A 13996-nucleotide genomic window follows, 5' to 3' on the forward strand; every position below is an offset into this window, starting at 1 on the left:
ATGAAACAATATTTTTATCATTCATTAATGGTAATAAGAAATTTGAGATTTTACTGTGCCCCAGTAATAGGGGTCTAATGTGATGCCCATGATAACAGCCAACAGTCTTGTGGATTGTGTGTCCTGAAATTGTCCCCAATGTGTGTATGTTCAATTTTGTCCACATAGGTGACCCAAAATACTTTTATTAAATAAAAATAACATGGAGTGCTAAAATGCCCTTGTAGTAAAAACAAAATACAAGACACACAACGCTCAGTAAAAGTCCTTTTAAGACACTAAATTCTAAAATTATACTGTATTTGGGGGTGTGACAGGTGATGGGTGGACTTGAACTTTTTGTTTTGCAGAATGTCCTGCTGTATTTTAAAAATAATTTTTTAAGAAGACGTGTCCCACCTGCCCACTGAATTTACTAGTTCTGAAAATGACCTAGTTGTTTAACTTCCTCATGATTTTAGTGTTATACAGTCATGTTGTGCATGTCTTCATTAGTTCCTAATAAAGGTTACATTCAAGTATTCAAAAAATATCGTTAAGGTAATTGTAGGTTGATGATTATTATTCAAATTAAACAATAAATCAGGTTTAAAATATTACAGATCAGTTCATTTTAAAATGTTTAGGACAAAAGTATTAATTCAGACACTGTGCTCACTGTTGAAGTAACTGCGATTACAAGCCAAGTCCATTTAACTGAGCCAGGACTTCAATTTAAGACACAATAAAACAGACACTTCAAACTGGACATCGTAACACGGAGTCAGAAGAGAAGCCAAACTGTCTCTGATGCCCCCTAGTGGTTGGCTGCAGTACAGTTATTGACCCACTCAGTCCTGTGTTTATTGGTGCTGTTTAATAAACCTTACATTGTTAACATACGAAATGGTTTTCTGATTAGTTTTGCTTAATTGTAAACATAATTTATAAATTAATTAATGGATTGATAAATTTACCAGAACAGTTTTCTTTTACATTTTTAAGTAACTATTCCGACAGAAGCACTTTTACACAAGTCAGTGTGTTTTGTAATCTTTTCAGCACTTTCTCTTTATACAGGGGTTTATTGCTTAAAATCATCACAGCAATAAACAAGACAATAAACAGATAAAACAACATGTTTACCTTCATTCACTTCACCGAAGACACACAGGATCAGATTTACTTATAAATACAGACATGTTTGGTGGTGTTGTATATAAATTCTTCTTCGGGGACCAGTTTGGTCACGTAATTTCCATTTATAGCCACACTGGGTGTATTCTTCCCTCTTTTTTTTCCTATAAATGAACTTTGCATATTGTGACCGAGTCAGTGAGCTCAGTATACAGTAACAACAGTCTCACCAGTGAGTGTGTGAAGTTCTTACTGAAGAAGAGATGAAGACGCTGCACTTGGCTCTGATTCTGCTCTCGCTGTCCGGTATGAAACATCATCTCACTCTTAGACAGAATTATTGTTCAGAGTTTTAACTGTGTGCTGATTGATGTTGTAGTGTGTACACTCAGTTACTGGATTATACACTTAAACTATTTTTTACAGTGTATTTTTTAACTTTATTTTTTATTTTTTACAGTGTATGATGTTGTTGAATTATGAATAAAATATATTTTATACTGATCAGATATTTTAATTATAATGATTTTAGTGAAGTTTAAGTTCTTTTGATTCAGTAGCATGAACAGTCAGTAATGAAACACATTAAAATTAGCTTGTTTATGTCCTGGTTCCCAATAGACTATAAAAATTTGGAATTCTTTAAAAAGTAACAAACACAAAAATTTAATTAATAGATTGTAAAGCCTAGCCTTAATGTTTGTGAAAGGTGCTTTGAAACATGGTTAGCTCAGTCAGGCAAATTAGTTCTCCAGAAAATTCCTCGGGGCATCTGGTTCAGGCGTTGATGAAAGTAATGCAAATTTTTTAAATATAAAATTAGTTTGAATTTTTTTCTCAGCCACCCTATTTCTGTAATTTTAGGTCCGATTGTATAAAAGGACTTCAATTAAAATAAAGGATATCTAAATGTTCTTTCTGTGTGTACAGGTAGAAAGAAAGGTATGAATATATACATATATTGTATAAAGGTGGCCGTTGGAAATTAGCTCACACTAAACTAAAGTTAAACACACAACACACAGTATAAACCAATATATTTGTAATAAATTATCAATTTCTTTTAATCTCCATGTATTTCTCTACACAGGTGTTCTCACTCAGGACAGTGGATGGCGTGTGAATTATCCTGATAATCCGATCTGTGCTGTGAGAGGATTCAGTGTCTCCATTCCCTGTAGTTATTATTATTCAACATCAAATCCCAACAATCAGGTGACACAAATGCTTTGGTGCTCAAACACAGATCATGTGTGTTGTTACCCTCCGTATGTTTATAACAGCTCATCAAACACCAACTCGAACTTTGAGTACGTTGGAGACGACAAATCAAACTGCACTTTGTTAATCCACAATGTACAGTTCAGTTATTCTGGATTGTACAAATTCAAATTTATAACCAATGTGGACAGAGCGACCCGTTATCCTGGAGGGATTCTACAAGTTGCAGGTAAGCTGTAAGATTTAAAATAAAAAATAAATAAATAAAAAAACTCAATGCAAAATTATGGCCACCCTTAATTTTATGTAAAAATGCTAATCTAAGTGATGTTTATTATTTAATTATTTAAGTTTATTTATTGTGAAATCCTGATTGAGTGACGTGGAGTCTTTCCTGCTCTCTGAAAAAGTGTCACTAATCAGGCTGAGTGGAAACGGAACCCTTAAACAAGGAGACTCGTTAAATCTGACGTGTGATGTGAACTGCACACACAGTTCCTCACAGTTTGTGTGGTCTAAGAACAACGAGCAGTTAAATCCATCAGGACCCGTTCTTCACTTTCCTGCTCTAACCGTGAGGGATTCTGGGAGTTACACCTGCACTTGGAAAACCAACGAGATGTCAGGATCTAAAACCATCAGCCTTCAGGTCGAGGGTGGGTCCGTCTGCTCACAACACTCATGAGTGTCTCGAGTGATTACTGAAGGAAATAAAGTGACTCGTGTTTATTTAAAAAGTGATTGTATTTTTCTTGTTTTTCTTTTGCAAAGCTGAAGCAAGTCCTTGGATCATTATTGCGGTGACAGTTGGAGTAATTTTTATCCTCTTAGTCAGCTTTGGAGCTCTGATTTACAAGCTGAGGTTGTTGCATATTTTTGTCCAATATACAATTATCAGCAAAGTCTAACAGATTTAGTCATTTGGTAAAACTAGTTTCTCTCTTATGGCATGAAATTTTAACATCACAAACTGTAAATTCATTTGGTATTTTCCAAATTTCCTGCAGTTCACATGGATATTTTTCCACTAACAGGTTTCAGCCTGAGCGCCGGAGTGTCCAGACTGAGCAGCAGAATGAGGACGTCTCTGTTAATTATGTTACTCTACAAGAGCAATAAGCAGATTAGTTTCACACTTCATGATCACCTTAAAGTCCTGTCTATTCTCTCTGTAAGCTGAAAAATAATACAAACTTCATACAGCAAATTCACTTCCTTTATTATTTCTCTTTACAGGATGTATACTTTACTGTACATGTACTCACTGTCATCCACTGTTTTTTTTAATCAGCATCTGTACAGTATCTACATTAGAGAAGTAGTCTCTTCTCGTGTCTCCTGTACGTGCCACACTGGTCATCAGGACGCAATAAACACTGCTTTTACACTAAACCTGTATACATTTATTTGCAATTCAATTATATTTTAGTTTAACCACAAACCACAGCATCACACGTCTCAATTTTAGCAGATTTAGCATTTTTTTTTTTTTTTTTTAAAGAAGGAATAAAAATAATTAAGGATGTTTTGTGATTGGCTTCTTTCAGTGGAAAGGTGGGTTTTAAAAGACTAAGAAACACTGTAAACTCAAATAAACACATTTATACAGTAGAGTGAGTCTTGAGATACAATCAAAAGTTCACGTATAACTTTAGTGGTATGGTTCAAAATTTCTCCACATTGTATCTGTTTTCGCCCAGTATGTTAAAGTTTCTGCTAAACATTTACAAAAGGCCTGGAGTACTGAGTCATGCATTGACCTGTCTGAAAATTCATGGATTGAAATCATTGCCAAGATACACTCTTGTTCCATTAATAACACACACCATTTGATTGACAGGTCATACACCGTCTTCACTGCTCCAAATCCAAACTGCACAAGATTTATCGATCTGTTTCAGTGTGACTGGTGTAACATTTCAGAAAGTACATTGCCACACACTTTGCCATACACTGACAGGATATTGGTCGGATATTATTTCTTGTTTTCCAGTGCATATGGCAAATACGTTAGCCCACATGCTGAATTAGCAATCTTTGCATCTACCTTAAGCCTTACAAAAACCCTTGATGTTCGGTATGAACACAGTCATTTTAACAGGCTGGAAATCTTACACTCATCTATCTTTTTAAAAGTGGATGTTGGAAATGGTGTCTGTTATCCAGATGGAAAAATTAAGTTACATGCAATCGGAATTGTTGGGAATTATTTTATACATATTTTGGGCCATTTCTTTTCTATCTGGATGATCTCAAAGATAGGACCAGTGTTCAAATCGAACTCATCTCAGCCTAGTGATGCGTTCTGTAGTGTACAGTTATTGTTTTACCCCAGCAGTCCTTTTTTGTTTGTTTGTATATTTCTTTTAGGTATCATGTTAATGTAATGTTTTAAATTGTTAACTTTTATGAAAATGTAACATTAGTAAACACTAAAAAATTCTCCGGACTAACTCTTTTACGCTTTTAGTTCAAAAAGTTACTGTGTTTTACTTAAGCAGGTACCCAACTGTAATACCTGATTATTTATTGTACTAATTATCTATTTCTATGTTTCACAGCACAAACTCTGTGTGAAAGTTTGTCGTAAGTTTAGTGTTTTTTTAATTGAGAAACAAATGTTTTTTAAACATCACATCACTCTGCCATCTCATATAGAGCAACACCACCTATCCTGTGTATGAGGTTTCTTTCTGTTCTCAGACATGTCTGCTGTACTTCAGATAAAGTTTGTGTCTATAAGACAACAGAGTCGAATTCTAAAGCATTTGACATCCCGCTGTTCCTTTAATTATCCAAGTGTCTCAAAACCCTCTCCAAACATGGTCCCAAACATTAAATTCTTTAAATACGAACATAGTAACGAAAAGTTTAGTTAATCATTACTGTCGTGTTTTGATTCTTAGAATCATATTATTGACTGAAAACCACTTAGAATCAACATTCAAGAACTTCTTTTTTATTTAGGCAGTAATAAAATTATTCATGGTGAAGAGGTTTGCGTGCCCTTACGGAGCTGGGAGCTGTGTTGTCTGGAGCCATGTATTCCTGGTCGAACCTGCCAAGGCAACTTAGTCTCAGCCAAGGGACCAGACTTAGAATGGGTCAAAATAGACCACATGGAAAAGAAAGGAGGTGGAGAGATGACCTTGCCCTGAAGAAGCTTAGGGGCCATGTCTCGAGCCAAGCCTGGACAGAGGGATGATCAGCGAGTGCCTGGAGTCCGGGTACAACTGTAGGGGCATCATACTACTTAGCTTCCCTGGGAAAGTGTACTCTAAGGATTAAGGAGGAACAATGTGGATTCCATCCTGGTCATGGAACAACAGACCACTTGATTACTCTTGCAGGAATACTGGAGGAGGCTTGGTAGGCTTGGAGGAGGAATATGCCTGTCCAGTCTCCATGTGTTTTGTGGATTTGGAGAAGGCATATGATCAGGTCCACAGGGATTTTCTGAGGGAGGTAGTGTGGGGATATGGGGTAAGGAGGTCACTCCTCAGTGTAATTCAATCCCTTTACAGCCAAAGTGAGAGCTTTGTTTAAGTTCTCGAGATTAAGTTGGACTTGTTTCCAGTGGGTGTTGGCCTTTGCCAGGGCTGTGCTCTGTCACCAACTGTGTTAGGCAGGATATCAAGGCGCAGTTATGGAGGAGACAGTATCCAGTTTAATGGGCTGAGTATTGCATCTGTGTTTTTTGCAGATAATGTGGTCCTGATGCCATTATCAGTCTGTGACCTGCAGCACTCACTGGATTGGGCTGAAATGGATCAGCACTCAGCAGGAAACCGATGGATTGTCTACTCCAAGTAGGGAGCGAGTCATTACCCCAAGTGGGGGAGTTCAAGTTTCTCAGGGTCTCTAGGTGGAGCATAATGATAGAAGATGTCTGTCCTGTAAAGCAGTCCTGATGGTGAATTATCCTAATTTCTTTAGTTTTTTAAAGTTTTTGTAAGGTGAGAAAAGTCCTACACAATCTATCTCCTGTCGAAGGTGATTCTTTTCAAAGGTAAAGTGCAGGTTAATTAGTTTTATTTTAACATTATATTTTCTATTATTTATTTTTCTATTAATATTTTTAGATTGTAGAATAAATCATTTGAGTTTCCATTATTTCTTATAATGTGTGGGACATGACCAAGTCCTGAAGACCATCGCTGAAGTTATCAGCACGGGACTGGTGTGGGCAAAGCAGTTTCGTCCCTCCAAGAAAGCAATCGCCTTTGTTAGAGCTGGGGAGCATGGTAACCTTAGTCAAAAGAACTCCAGTAGGGATCCTGACCTCAGCTAGGGATTGGCAGCTTTTGGTGTACCTTGAACAACAGCTGAAGTTCCCCAGCCACATTGCTGTTACCACCCTTCGACCAGACATGGTACTTGTGTCTGAGGCTACTAAGCAAGCTGTGCTGTTGGAGCTTACAGTCCCATGGGAAGACCGCTTGGATGAAGGTACGCGGGACTGGTCAGTGACTGTCAGCAGGCTGGGTGGAGAGCAAGGTGCCTTTCAGTGGAGGTAGGATGCAGAGGTTTTGCGGCCTGTTCCTTAGCCCGAGCTCTAAGTAGTTTAGGCATCATTGGAGAGCGAAAGAGGAGAGCTATCCGCAGTACCACCGAAGCGGCAGAGAGGGCCTCAAGATGGCTGTGGCTTAAGAGAGGCCAACCATGGAGTCATGGTAGCTAGTTAGCCATCTGGACACAAGCTAGGGTCTGATCAACCCTGGCTGGGTCACCTGGTTGAGGGTGTATGATGTTGAAAGACCCAAAACACCCAATGATTCCACGAACTTCACTGAAGATGTGTCCAGATGCATCAGCAAATGTATTTACATAGTGTATATAAACATATACTCTTTGGGTACAAACATATTACTTAGTCAACTGTGTATACTTATGGTCTAAATATATATTTATGTAAATATTTTTTACTACACAGATGTCCATATTCTGTAGCCAGATTGTATAGCATATATTTTATACTGTTAGTATTTTACTTTATTCTGTTGTTTCTTAATTTTTAACTTTGTACTGTCCACTTGCTGCCGTGGCAAAACAAATTTCCCACTTGTGGGACTAATAAATCTTATCTTAGGAAGACAAAGAATTCAATAAGATCAGTAGGGGGCGCTGTGCATGCTGGTGCATTTATTATCTTGCGGTTTATGAAAAATAACTAAACTTAATATGTCTAAATTTGAAAGGTTCTTCCATGGTGAAAGTTTTTAATTGTAATAAAATCATCTTCACAATGAATGTAGTAGCATACTTATAGTCCTTAAAGTTTAAAATGTAAGATTTTAAAACAAGTGGTTGTATTTCACTTCAATTTATTATTTTTTCAGGCAGTACCAGTCTAAGAATTCTAGTTCCCACTGTGTTAATATTCTTGCTTTTAATGAATCAAATCCTAAACATGGTCTAATGTAATTAAATTAATTACCAGATTTTAATATTCAGTTTAAAGTTTTATTAGTTTCTCTAACTCTAAATTTGTATAAATGGAAAAATGTACAAGTCACTGTTTAATCTTGATTTTCTGTTGTAAAAAATAAAACCACACTCATAATGACTGGGCTGAACCCTGTTAAACTTCAATGTGTTTCAGTGAGACCGTGTTTAATTTCAGCTTATAAACGTTGGGTTAAGTTTAAGAAAAAAAAAACTGTGACCACATTTATAATTCAAACTAAAATTATTCAATCTCATAAAGAAACAAAATGAAGTCACTGACCTGCTGGTAAAACAATATATAGTGGGTCACAGTGAAATAAAAATTTCATTAAGTTTCCAAAGTTATGGAATAGAATTTCAATTAATGTTTAGGACTCAGACACATCACACCTATCTTTTCCACACTTCATTGGCTCCCTGTGAAATTTCACACTAATTTTAAAATACTACTATTGACATATAAAGCATTAAATGGTCTCACACCGCAGTATCTGAGTGAACTGCTAGTGTCTTACGATCCGCCACGCCTACTTCGATCAAAGGATGCAGGCTGCTTGTCAGTACCGCGTATTATGAAAACTACAGCAGGGGGCGGAGCTTTTCTTACAAAGCCCCAAAGTTATGGAATAGTCTTCCAAATAGTGTTCGGGACTCAAACACAGTCTCAGTGTTTAAGTCCAGGCTAAAAACCTATTTATTTAACCAAGCATTTTTATAAATAGATTAGCCTTAGGTAAAGCGGCAAATCTGGGCGACCTATGGGGGACTCTCTCATTTTCTCTCTCTCTTTCCCTCTCTCTCTTTCCCTCTCCCTCTGTATACTAAACTTTCAGCCTCTTAACACACAGTATGACTGCGGATCAATCCCTGTTATCCGTTATGACCCAAATGAGGAAATAAAAACTAAAAACATGCATCAAAGTGTCATGCATCAAAGATATGCAAGAGGTTGTGTAGTTTGGAGTTGTATACCATTGGTTGTTGGATAATGAGACATCAACACTAAAAGAGACTGATTTGTGGTCAGATATACCTAAATGACATACAGCAAAGCCAAAAAGTGCAACCTTCCTGAGTTCTCCCACAGCACCCCACTTCTCTGCTCCCTGCAGTGGCTTCCTGTAGCCACATCAAATTAAAACAATAATGCAAAAAAATTAATAATAAAAAAGCTAAAAACGGCCCAACACCCATTTACCTCTCAGTTCTAATCACACCCGCACTGCACCACATCCTATTTTTTAATTCTCCAGCACTCATTGGGAGGTCTCACCGTCTCTCAGGGATTAAGGAAGACATGGATCTAGACTATGAAGTTTTCTGTTTCAAGACCTGGATAGTGGAATGAACTTCCTCTAGATGGCCAACGATTAAAGATCTATCTGTGTCTTCAATATTTGGGCCACTCCCCCCCGCCACCCCCCTCCCCCCAATGCCTTAATATAAATGTAAGAAGTGTAACACCTGAGCAACAAACAAGATCAAGGTTTGTTATTTTATACATTAGCATAGAGTTCAGAATCTTCTTCCACCTGCTTGACATTAGCATAGACCTGAGAGTTGTCCTCCTTCTGCTGCTCAGTGTGGACACTCCGGCTCTCAGGCAGAGACCTGTTTCTGAAGCACAAACTGCATGTTAATTGTTGTTAATTTTAAGAAAATAATATACATGTCAAAATCTTATGCTATAAGTAAGACAGTGTTTAGAATGTACTTTATAAAATCCTGCAGTGTTTTACCTCCGGCTGAAAATCACAGCTCCTAAGAAGACTGAGATGGTGATACTCACTCCAGCTGTCACACCAACAATCATCCAGAACGACGAACGATCAGGTTCAGGAATGTACCCTGTTAAAAACAACAGTATTTAGCGTGTAAATATTTAACTTTTTTTCCAGTAATCACTTCAGACATTCATGAGTGTTGTGAGCAGACGGACCCACCCTCGACCTGAAGGCTGATGGTTTTAGATCCTGACGTCTCGTTGGTTTTCCAAGTGCAGGTGTAATTCCCAGAATCCCCCACGGTTAGAGCAGGAAAGTGAAGAACGGGTCCTGATGTGTTTAACTGCTCGTTGCTCTTAGACCACACAAACTGTGAGGAACTGTGTGTGCAGTTCACATCACACGTCAGATTTAACGAGTCTTCTTGTTTAAGGGTTCCGTTTCCACTGAGCCTGATTAGTGACACCTTTAAATCTTTTTCAGAGAGCAGGAAAGACTTCACGTCACTCAATCAGGATTAATGAGATAAATCCTGATTAAATTAAAACTGGACTTAAATTCACTTTTACATTTAAGAGAAGATGACTGCAATGTTTGTAATGCATTTCTGTGGTTAAGAAAAGGTCAATAATTCAGATAATATATATTTTGGATCTTTTGTTTTAATCAATAAATTGTACCTGAAACTTGTAGAGTCACTCCACGATCACCTGTCCACCTGCCACCGGTCACATCAGTTATAAATCTGAATTTGTACTCTCCAGAATAACTGAACTGTACATTGTGGATTAACAAAGTGCAGTTTGATTTGTCGTCTCCAACGTACTCAAAGTCCGAGTTGGTGTTTGATGAGCTGTTATAAACATACGGAGGGTCTGTACACTTTTCTATGTTGTTGTTCATTGAGCACCAAAGCATTTGTGTCACCTGAATGTTGGGATTTGATGTTGGATAATAATAACTACAGGGAATGGAGACACTGAATCCTCTCACAGCACAGATCGGATTATCAGGATAATTCACACGCCATCCACTGTCCTGAGTGAGAACACCTGTGTAGAGAAATACATGGAGAATAACGGAGATTGGTAAGATTACATGGTAGTGGTTTAAAGGTTTATATGTGTATTTAAGTGTCTCAGTGTCTCTGATATATATTTTTTCTATACCATTTTATCTGTATACTGTATATTATTACAGATGCTTAAGTTTCTTAGAGATCACAAAATATTATTCTTCCTAGTTCCCTACATTTTGATTAACCTAAAGGAGCATGACAACTCGAAACATGCATCCATAGAAACAATAGAAATTTCCTAAGCCTGACCTGATATGAAGTGTGTGCTTTAATGACAAACATTCCTGCTGATGGTCTCAGTCTGATCCTGTCATCTTATCACATTTAACCAAACTTGTTTTTAATTTATTTACTGGCATAAGTTGCTATGCAATAAAACATAGTTAGAGCCATTACTCATTCAATTCTGGCTCACTGCAAAATGATATATTTAGGATCTGATGCCACCAAGTTTGTCTTGTTTTTCCTTCAGAGCAGGCTGTGACATAGTCATGACATAGGAAGTGCAACGATGACACGCCTGCTGTGTGTGCATTCACTTCAATTCTCAAACAATACAGAAAGTGACTTGCACTAAGTTCTACCACACAACAGTCTTTAGTTTTATATCTGTGAACTCACATGCAATTACACGTGAAACAGACTCTCGTCACGTTTCTCCTGATGAAGTCGATTGGCATCAGTCTTTAAAAAATTGTCATATTGGTGAAGAGGTTAAATGTTTAAATATACTGTGTTGACTGGTATATTATGTTCAGTAATAATCTGATAAGAAGCTTCTATACCCTGTGTGTATGAAGCTGTTGATTGATGTTGATGTGTTATAGTGAGCAGGTGAGTGAGCACTACGACATTATTACATAATAGCTATTTATTATGGAAGGTAAATATACTTATTCATATTTTAATCATGCGTTTATAAATATTTAGTAATTAGTTTAAATTTATCAAGTCGAAATTAAATGTTATTAAATATCACACAGTATTCTTTTTGAGTCAAACTACACCAGTAACTGAGTGTACACACTGTAACATCAATCAACACACAGTTAAAACTCTGAACAATAATTCTGTCTAAGAGTGAGATGATGTTTCATACCGGACAGCGAGGGCAGAATCAGAGCCAAGTGCAGCATCTTCATCTCTTCTTCAGTTAAAACTTTACAGTGTGTGTGTGTGTGTGTGTGTGTGTGTACTAAGATTACACACTTGGACAGAATGCTTAAGAACAAAAATAACTAAAAGACTGCACCCAGTACAGAAACTGCACCATTTGACAAAAACTTTCAAATCATTAGAACAGGAAGATGAACATGCAACTTTCCCCCCACCCAACCAGACTCACACGCACAATAAAACAAAGAATGTTTAATTCTTTGTTCATCCTAGAAAAATGTGGCAGGGACTAAATACAATCGCGGACTTCAGAGGATAAAACAGCACACCGCAGACCACGGCCTCTCTGTGTAAGGATCTAAACGTATTTTACGCTAGATTCAACACAGCGAACAACATGAGACTGTACAGCAAACGCATCATGGATGACGTCAGTGCGCACACTGTGTCTGAAGAGGATGTAAGGAAGTGCTTCAGATAGGTGAACACACGCAAAGCCGCTGGTCCTGACGGAATCCCTGGCCGTGTCCTTAAATCATGCGCGGCTCAACTGGCTGGCGTGTTTATGAACATCTTCAACCTCCCCCTCTCTCTGCCCGTAGTCCCAGCCTGCTTCAAAATGGCCACCATCGTCCCTGTACCCAAATCCTGGGGCTAGTCAGGAACTTCATCTGCTCTGCGCTGCCGGACTCACTGACCCTCTACAATTTGCATACCGCCACAACAGGTCCACTGATGACACCATAGCCCTGACTCTACATACTGCCCTCACCCATCTGTAGAAGAAAGATACGTATGTGAGAATGCTGCTAGTAGATTATAGCTCTGCATTTAACACCATCGTTCCCTCGAAGCTGGACAGGAAACTACAAGATCTAGGATTGAGCATTTCTCTCTGCAGCTGGATTCTCAACTTCCTGTCCGACAGACGCCAGATGGTCAGACTGGGCAGTATCACCTCATCCTCCGTCACAATAAACCCTGGTGCTCCACAGGGGTGTGTACTGAGCCCTCTACTGTACTCACTCTACACATACGACTGCACGGCCACTAGCAGCTCCAACATCGTTGTGAAGTTTGCGAACGACACAACAGTGGTGGGTCTTATCGCCAACGGTGATGACACGACATAAAGGGAGGAGGTCAGTGCCCTGACACATTGGTGCCAGAAGAATTACCTCTCCCTCAATGTTGGAAACACCAAAGAGCTAATAGTGGACTTCCGGAGGTGTAAAGGTGCACATTCCCCCATCATCATCAACGGCGCTGCTGTGGAGAGAGTGAGCAGCTTCCGTTTCCTGGGTGTTCACATAGCAGGGGATCTCACATGGTCAGTTCATACTGACAAAACAGTGAATAAGGCGCAGCAGCGACTTCTTTCTCAGGATACTGAAGAGATTTGGCATGAGTCCCCGCATCCTCAGGATCTTCTACCGCTCTGCCATCGAGAGCATCCTCACTCGATCCATCACGACCTGGTACGGCAACAGCACCGCCTACAACTGCGGAGCTCTGCAGAGAGTAGTGCGGTGTTCCGAGAGGATAATTGGTGGGGAGCTTCCCTCCCTCCAGGACATCTACAGGAAGCGGTGCCTGAGGAAAGCGAAGATCATCAAAGTCTCCAGTCACCCCAGTTACAACCTATTTAAACTGCTCGCGTCAGGCAGGAGGTATGGTAGTATCCGGTCCCAAACCAGCAGGCTGAGGGACAGCTTCTATCATCAGGCCATCAGACTGCTGAACACTGACCAATAGGTCTTCATGGACACTACACTGTCACTTTCACACTGTCACTATAGTCACTAAGACACTTTATGCACTCCATACTGCACATAATTGACTTTTGCACAACATTCATTGCAGACATTTTTCATACATTTATACAAAAGTAGACACACGCTCACAAACGTGTGTATGTGTACAGTACATGTAGATATATGTATGTATATATAGATATATAGATATATATATATAGATGTGTATATATATATATGTATATATATTTATATATACTTGTACATTTTTTCATTTATATTATTTTTTATTTATATATATATATATATATATATATATATATATATTTTACAATACTTGCACAATATTAACACTACTGTATTATTCATATGTATATTTATTCTTATAATTGTACACCACTATTGCTTGTGTAGCTTGCACATAAGAATTTCACTCACATGTACTGTAACTAATGTCTACCAGTAATGTGATGTGACAATAAAAGGGATTTGATTTGAAAGTGGACAATTTGGAAATGCCAGTCACACAGTAAAAACTT

At 38.3% G+C, this 13996-nt stretch overlaps 2 protein-coding genes across 2 annotated transcripts in view; one reads left to right on the forward strand and one right to left on the reverse strand.

Moving 5' to 3' along the window:
- Positions 1 to 1383: 1383 nt before the first annotated feature.
- The window catches only part of LOC128514008 (uncharacterized), a 47255-nt gene continuing 34642 nt past the window's right edge, over positions 1384 to 13996 (forward strand). Inside the window, exon 1 of the mRNA XM_053487622.1 lies at positions 1384 to 1422. The gene's annotated coding sequence lies outside the window, so the exon portion shown is untranslated. The remainder of the gene's footprint in view (positions 1423 to 13996) is intronic.
- On the reverse strand, positions 9282 to 11729 carry LOC128513808 (uncharacterized). The gene is made up of 5 exons (XM_053487357.1): positions 11687 to 11729; positions 10190 to 10561; positions 9729 to 9983; positions 9525 to 9633; positions 9282 to 9402 (listed from the first exon to the last, which is right to left on the reverse strand). The coding sequence occupies exons 1-5, from the start codon at positions 11727 to 11729 to the stop codon at positions 9282 to 9284; spliced, it is 900 nt and encodes a 299-aa protein (XP_053343332.1).

The sequence above is a fragment of the Clarias gariepinus genome, chromosome 26 (assembly GCF_024256425.1).
Source record: "Clarias gariepinus isolate MV-2021 ecotype Netherlands chromosome 26, CGAR_prim_01v2, whole genome shotgun sequence".
Taxonomy (NCBI): Eukaryota; Metazoa; Chordata; class Actinopteri; order Siluriformes; family Clariidae; genus Clarias; species Clarias gariepinus.

Excerpts from the sequence above, each read along its gene's own strand:
- LOC128513808 (XM_053487357.1), bottom strand. The coding sequence starts at position 11,729 with ATGAAGATGCTGCACTTGGCTCTGATTCTGCCCTCGCTGTCCG. Across the intron at positions 10,562-11,686 it reads GATTCTGCCCTCGCTGTCCG|GTGTTCTCACTCAGGACAGT; the intron begins GTATGAAACATC and ends TTCTCTACACAG. Across the intron at positions 9,984-10,189 it reads AGTGACTCTACAAGTTTCAG|ATTTAAAGGTGTCACTAATC; the intron begins GTACAATTTATT and ends TCTCTGAAAAAG.